The sequence below is a fragment of the Trichomycterus rosablanca genome, chromosome 2, assembly GCF_030014385.1.
Source record: "Trichomycterus rosablanca isolate fTriRos1 chromosome 2, fTriRos1.hap1, whole genome shotgun sequence".
Classification (NCBI taxonomy): Eukaryota; Metazoa; Chordata; class Actinopteri; order Siluriformes; family Trichomycteridae; genus Trichomycterus; species Trichomycterus rosablanca.
This window is the reverse complement of record NC_085989.1, coordinates 43,398,785-43,406,704: the sequence shown is the minus strand read 5'-3', so window position 1 is coordinate 43,406,704 and position 7,920 is coordinate 43,398,785. Positions and strand designations below refer to the sequence as shown.

At 35.8% G+C, this 7,920-nt stretch overlaps 1 protein-coding gene across 1 annotated transcript; it reads left to right on the top strand.

The window, feature by feature from the left end:
- The first annotated feature begins 3,194 nt into the window (after positions 1–3,194).
- Positions 3,195–5,482, top strand: LOC134301682 (interferon beta-like). The gene is made up of 5 exons (XM_062986503.1): positions 3,195–3,326; positions 3,409–3,495; positions 4,857–4,997; positions 5,189–5,287; positions 5,381–5,482. Exons 1-5 carry the CDS (start codon positions 3,195–3,197, stop codon positions 5,480–5,482), a joined length of 561 nt encoding a protein of 186 aa, XP_062842573.1.
- The last annotated feature ends 2,438 nt before the right edge of the window (positions 5,483–7,920 follow it).

Sequence of the window (7,920 nt, the reverse complement as noted above, 5' to 3'; positions counted from 1 at the left end):
GGAATGCTTACATGTTGTGGATCAGTGTAAAAAAAGTAAGCATAAGCCAAATGAAGGTTACAATCTCACAAAATCTTATGACCTTATGTCTGAGGATAATAAAGGGCTGTTTGATTAGAAGCTTTTATGTAACCACATAGAGCTGCTCAAGATAATACAACTTTTTTCTCTCTGTCATGTCCAATATTGTACTTTCATTAAAAAAACAAATACATAAAATAATAATTGTACAGAATTCTGAAGAGGGGGAGGTGCAAATACGAATTCTATTTCCAGAAAAGTTGGGACATCTTGTAAAGAAGAATCTGTGATTTGTTCTCTTTATTCATCTTATAAATGTAAAAAGAAAATATTATCATTGTTTTAAATGTTTTCACGGACCAACTTAATTGTATCTTCTTAATATTAATAAATGTTAAATTTGATACCTACATCACCACTGTTTACCACTGTATTATATCACATTTACTGTTAATGACTTTTAAATGGTTTGGAAACTGTGGGTTTCATGTGGTGTTCATTCTTACTGAATAAAATGCTTAATACTTCAGTTGCTCACCAGTCCATAGTCACAGTTGTCTTTCTCAATGTATGCCATAACTTTTTAATAGGAAACAGATACTACATATGCAAGTCCCCCATGATGTGGGTCCTGATGCATCCCCTTATGATTATGACCTGTCGCCTAAACTTGTGAATTGATTCATCTTGTGTAACCAGTAACTACCGTTTCTGTCATGAATGTAACCAAAGTGTGTAAAACATTACATTAAAATCCTAATAAATAATAAATTATAATACAATTACATTATCTTGCGCACCTTTCACTGATAACTGTCTGGATGGTTCTTTGGCATGGAGAACTAGACATCTTTTTTTCCAGAAAACAAGCAATACAGTGTTCACATTTGGCCACAGCTGAAGTTTCCACAGTCTTTTGCTCAATGTACATTTACTTAAGGCTTTTTCTTTAAGTAAAACAGTTTTAGGTTTCATTTCTTGATGCAGCAGTGAACTTTTCCAAAATACTGGCAACCCCATGTATCACATTAGCATGATGATGCCATGTGCCACATTTAACATTGATTTGCAGCCTTGGCCTACACAGACTATCCATAGCTACCAGATATATAAAATTAATTATATATTAATAAATTGTATCACCTACATTGTATCACCATTATATCATTGATGGACCTATGGTTCAGTTCGGGATGGGGGGGGGGGTGTAAAAACTCAGTCTCTGTCCCATGTTAGGATGAGAGCTGGGTGGTCAAGACTAATGGCATAATGAAACATAGGTGATCAAAGCCACAATGGTAGAACAGAAAGACTTAAATGATACAGGATGCAGTCATATTCTGTATCATTTGTCTTTTATAATTTGTCATAATCATCATGTATTTGCTTGTTTACTTTTTTTTTAGTCATTAGAATTTTGGCTGAGTACTTTAGGTGTTTGTTAATGATTATTTATATGTACATTTTCACCTCAACATCCCAATTCAATAACCATGAGCATGGATGATACATGAGAAGGCCTGGTTTGTAAAAGGAATTACAACTAATAGGACTGGAGTCTGGGCTCTGCCAGGCCACTAAAGTGAAGGAAAACTAATTGTCACTTCCTAACTGTCTTTATTATTGTATATTTGTTAAACTAAATGCTTGTTTATTAGGATTTTAACGTCATGTTTTACACTTTGGTTACATTCATGACAGGAACGGTAGTTACTCATTACACAAGGTTCATCAGTTCACACAAGGTTATATCAAACACAGTCATGAACAATTTAGTATCTCCAATTTATCTCACTTGCACATTTTTGGACTGTGGGAGAAAACCGGAGCACCCGGAGGAAACCCAAGCAAACTCCACACAGAAAGGACCCAGACCGAACCCAGGACCTTCTTGCTGTGAGGCGACAGAGCTACCCACTTAGCCACCGTGCCGCCAAACTAAATGCTTTATGGTCATTAAACAAAGCATACACAAATAAAACCTTACTAAAACAGCACATTGTGTAAATCATATTTTCTATTTATTTAAGGCACAGAGTTGTCCAACACACGCAGCTAAAGTTTTGTATTAAGCTAAAATAAGCTACCAATTTACTTGAAAGACTTCTTAACTGATTAGAAATTTTAATTTATAGGAAAGCACACAGTGGTATCCTTACCCAAGTTTTTAAGTGTGTTCAAAATTAAGTTGGTCACCAAAACAGTGTACTTTATCAGTTAACTAATTGTTGAAGTTAATGAACAGCAGATTTTTTTTCACTAATTTTTTGGAAAAGGTTTTTGAGTGGATGATGCTATTTTTTATAGTAAAACACTATACCAATAGTCAAATGAGGTAGTACGAATTTGCTGGTGCTTTGCTACGTTGGATGACTGATCGTCATCCACACTGACTGCTGTAAATCGATTTGAATACTGTACTCTGTTACAACATTTATCTCGCAACAGAGAAATTTCAGACACAGCCGAAGTTAAGTATTGTTTTCTTAGACGAGTCGAGTGAAAGTTCTGGCAGCTCTGTTAGAAAAAAAAAGGAAATTGCACAAGTTTCAATTTTTACAGCTGGATTCATCTGAAGTAAATACAAACCAAATCAGCGCTTTTCACTTTTTAAGGCGGAGTATTTAAACCACCAGCTCGATCCTCCAGACAGAGACTTGATCATAAGAAGACCCGCAATAGGTTATCTAAACAACTTCATACTCATATCTGTGGTAACTGCATTTATTATTTATGACATAGGGATCATATTTTGAGCTTAGTTTTTGCAGCTTAATTACATTGTACTGTTATACTGTTATTATTATAGAGATTACTAATATAACAAAATAACATCAGCAATAAGGCTGACATTTTTAAAGACAGGCTGGCATAAAATGCCAAATGAAGGAAGACTAGTATATAATGTATATATAATGTTTTAGGCTGTTTTTATGGAAAATCAGTGAACCAAGATTTACTAATTGTATGTGTGCACGTTGTTCCATAATTTAAGTCCATAATAACATAAAGCTGCCTTTCCAGTCTATTGTTTGATTTTAGGATTATACATCAGTGTTGAATGAAGCAAGTATTTCTCAAAAACAATGACTCATCCAGGCGAGCTCATAAAGATTGGGGTGCTATGTGTTCTCTTTCCTCTCAGGTTATTCATTTTTAGAAGAATCTGAAGGATGAATGCTCTTCAGGGTTTTACCTTGCTGTGCACAGTGATCATCTGCATGGAGCACGTTTGGACAAGGCCCATGAACTGCCGGCTTCAGAGAGGACTGGTGGAGAACTGTCAAACTCTTCTGGAGAGTGTGGTGAGCCACCCGTTCATTAATTTATAGAATGCTGTGGAGAAGAATACACGTTTTCCAACACTGACAGTGTCATTTCTTTTAGGGGGGCAGATTTCCTTTGCAGTGTCTTGATGACAATGTGTTGGTCCCTTTTCCTGAGGCTGCATTTGAGTTTAACAGTTCTCAACAGGTAAAATACTTGTTTGGGGAGAGTGTGTGTGTGTGTGTGTGGGGGCGTGTGTGTGTGTGTGTGTGTGTGTGTGTGACTGTAATTAATTTGTTTTACTACAGAATATCTGTGCTGTCTGTCTCTATGTTTGTATTTGTTGGTAATGTAAACCTTTTCCAATCAACTAGGCTAGAGGCCCTGATCCTTGAGTTCTTATTTATTTGTGTTCAAAGGTGGATGTATTGGACCATGTATTGGAAACCTTTTTACTATTATATTACACATGTAATAATGTTTTTGCAATATTCATATTACTTATATGTACAGCGATACATTGGCATACCTAACAAATTATTAAAAATGCAAACCCACTCAGGAAAAGCTGGGACAGAGGTATGTTTAGCATTGTTATATATTACATTTCCTATTAGTTACGCTTGTTAATTATTTGGGAACTGAGGAAACTAATTGTTGCAGTTTTGCAAATACAATTGTTGTCAATTCTTACTTGATACAGCTTCAGCTCCTCAGCAATGTGTGTCTGATTCTCCTCACTCCAATAGGAAACAGATCTAAACTGCAGGCCAGTCAAGCAGGCAGACTGAGGCCTGGCATTGTCTTGCTGAAAAAAACATAGACTTACTGGTAAACCTTGATGCATGTGTCTCTCTAAAATACTAATATACACCTCTGTGTCAATAGTACCTTCACACATTTGCACTGTTGCATCCCTGTACAGTGATGCGTCTTGGATTTTACTTTTTCTGCCTCTCTCCCTACTTTTTGGAGTGTGTAGCTAGCATTAAATTCGAAATTAGTTTATATTTACAAAATAAACTGATCACTGAAAACATTGGAAGTATTTGATTTAGTATACTTTTTGCATTTAAATAAAGATTTGATAAAATGAACAAATCACAAGTTCTTTTTTATACTGCATTTTTACAAAATGTCCCAACTTTTCCACAAATGGGGTTTGTAGTCTTGTTGAGAATTATAGCAAACATTATATAAACATTTTAGGGGATGTTGCTCTTATTTGACAACAACTTCTCCTGGAAAGTTTTTATTTAAGGTTTTGAATTCTATTTTTTTAAGGTTAGAAAACAACCGACAACAACAACAACAACAACAACAAAAGATTTACAATTCCAGCTAGAAGAAAACTGGCATCAAAAATGAACAAATTTACAAAAAAGTCATTTTTGTATTTTATTTGGTAAATTCATTTATTTAAGGCCTATGTTTTTGGAGAATACAAATGAAATAAAAAAAAATTTGTTTGTTTTTGGTATGTTTTAAGAATCATTCATAGGTTCTGAGCCACTGCTGTTAGGTACAGAATAGTACAAGTAATGACTGGGTGCCTTTTTCTCCAACAGGCTGTTGCTTTGGAAAAGTCAGTTTACTCAACACTGACGTACATCTTCTCGGTGTTTGATGAGGACGAAGTTCCTGATCAGTGGAAGTCCCTGGATGATTTTCAGAACGTCGTTTTTCGCCAGATCGAGGAATACCAATGTGTAAGAGCTTTGATGAACGTTTAAAAGAAACAGCAAAATGCCAACAGCAAATAATTAATAATAATAATAATAATACATTTTATTTATATAGCGCTTTTCAAGATACTCAAAGACGCTTTGTTAAATTCTCACTTAACTACAAATAATTACATAGATTTTTAATGTGTGTTTTTTTATCATTAATATTTTAGATTATGAGCAAAACGCAGGACTCACTGGATGACTTTCTTATGAGAGATAATGCCCTCAAGGAGTACTTTGGCAAAATACAGACGATTTTAAAAGACAAGGTAATGTTAACTCTATAAACAACTTGCAGCCATGTTGGCACTGTAACCTACTTAGAACCTGAATTTAAACTATGTTTTCTTCTCTTTTTTTAGGATTTTCAATATTGCGGATGGGAATTTGTGAGAAAAGAAGTTTTAAAAACATTACAGTTCATACTGCAGAAAAACTTGGATGGCACAGTCTGGTCCAGATGAAGACAATGCAACGAGCTATTGTGCGTTACTGAAGAACTGCAGTATTTTACATCTTGTTTGTTTGAAATGCTTGGTTATTTATATTTTAATTTATTTATTTATATGTGTTTACATGTGTTTGCAAATTAATATTTGATACACTTTGTTATACTTGATTAAAAATTCATTTCAGTATCTATAATTGTTTCTTCCTTGTTTGTACTTTAAAACTGCATTGTGCATACTGGTTTCCCACAAAATTAAAACACTGCTGTAAAAATAACTTTAACATGACCGGGCAAGTAAAGCTCTGTACTGTGCCAAGGTTTCACGTTTGTAGTCACATATAGGCTACTCACTTTTGTCTACTATGCAGTGGTGCGTAGAATGTAGGGAGTACTGTTTCTTTTGCATATATGCAAGTTCATCAAATATGATTAAAAGATGCTTTTAAAGTTACAGCACTTGTTTATGTGCAGTAGTATATATTAACAAATCTATAATTCTGAGACACCATAATTCTTACATCAGTGTGCGCATGGTTATTGGGTGCGCATAGTTCTTTGTTGACTCCGCCTCTGGAAAGTCAGTCGAAAACTGAATCACCGATTATACAATTTGTCATTATTATATCACAAAAAAATAAATAATTCATTAAGAAAACATTTTTTACACTAATAACCAATAGATCTTCAAATTAGTGCTATAAAACATTACATTTGCAATCGCTATCTATTGCATATCAAGCCTATAAATTGGCGCACAATTAACCATTCACGCATCAATCCAGAAGCATTGCGAGCCTACAGCGCAAACGGGGACACAAGTCAGGAAAGAGAGGGCTAAGACAGGTGGAGGTCAGTTATCTGCGACAGGCCTTACTGTAGAAGAGGAAGCAACACTGAGAATACTAGGCCCAACAACAAAGAGATATCTGGGGGAGTAGATGTATTTAAAGTCATACCCACTCTACACCCCCTGTGCAACCTTCACTTTGCAGCTGTCCTGGGTCATCTCCTGGGCCTTCCTTTTGCACAGTCCAATCAAATGGCTCCACCTGATCAACAGGACATCATGGCCAAGCAGCTTGCATCATGGCCAATGGCAGTTATAGCTAACCAATGGCATCTATTTCATTGCCACTTATACTGCCATCTGAACAAGCATTTAATTTATTTATGTGTACATCAACCATGGCTGGATTACTGACCGGGCCAGTGGGGCCAGCGCCCAGGGGCCCTTGAGGTCAGGGGGCCCCGGGGGGGCCCTGGCCCAAAACATTTTGTGATGCCTATCAACATTTATGATACAATATATTTTTATTTCCAAGGGCCCTCCATTTTAAGGATCCTCTGACTATTAGGGATTTTGACCCCAGGGCCTCTTGGGGGCCCTAGCCATGCTTTTGGGGCCCCTAGCCATGCTTTTGGGGGCCCTAGCCATGCTTTTGGGCCCTAGCCATGCTTTTGGGCCCCTTATGAAAATGGATGAGGCGTTGTGGCACTGCTCTGACTGCAACTCTTTGCCCAGGGGCCCAGACTATCCTTAATCCGTCCTTGACATCAACAAATGAGCTCACGTTCTTCAATACAATTAAATGATTTTTAGAGTAAATAAAATAATTTCAACATTGAAATACAACATTGCTTATATTGACCTGGGCACACAAACTTCAAGTTAAGAAGTACTTAGTAAGTTACGAATAGGTCAGACTACTCGTAATTTACGAACGATTTTAAGTACTACGTTAGTTACGAAGGGTGTCTGGAAACAAATGTAATAATGTTCAAGGTTACGAAGTTCTTAGCGTTACGAACGTTTAGGGAAACGCACCCCAGGTGTATACCTTAATAGGATATAACGGCTTGGTAGGAAAAGTGTGGCTTAAATAAAAAAGACATATAGTAAGAGAGAGCAATAAAGTCAGAAATGAGCTGTAGAGATAGTAAACTATTAATTGGAGAGTTGCCAGGCTGCCACCGTTATGCCCTTAAACATTGCCTTAACCCTTCTTTGTTTAGATTGTAGACTGTCTTAAATTTAATGTGATTTTTAGATTTAATTGACAAGTGTTATTTGCGTCAGCTACAGTCATGAACAAAGACTTGCAGATTGGGTGGTAACAGCGTGTCGGCTCAGTATGAATGGCCAAAAATGTTATATTAATTTAAATTGTTTATTTGCTAAGTATACAACTGATTTTATACAGTTAATGCTTAATAGTTGTTTACGCAGTGTTTGTAACAAACAATAGTCAATATTTGACAAGGTAACATTTTAATTTAAATGTAATTAACGTGTTAATATTACAATCAGTTTGCTAAAACTATCCAAATTAGGGATGTAACGATTTACCACAATACAGTTAATAACCGATTCAAAAATTCCACAATTCAAATCGATTTGACATGTAAAATGAATCGATATTAACTTTAAACAGCAGAGGGCACTGGCGCTAT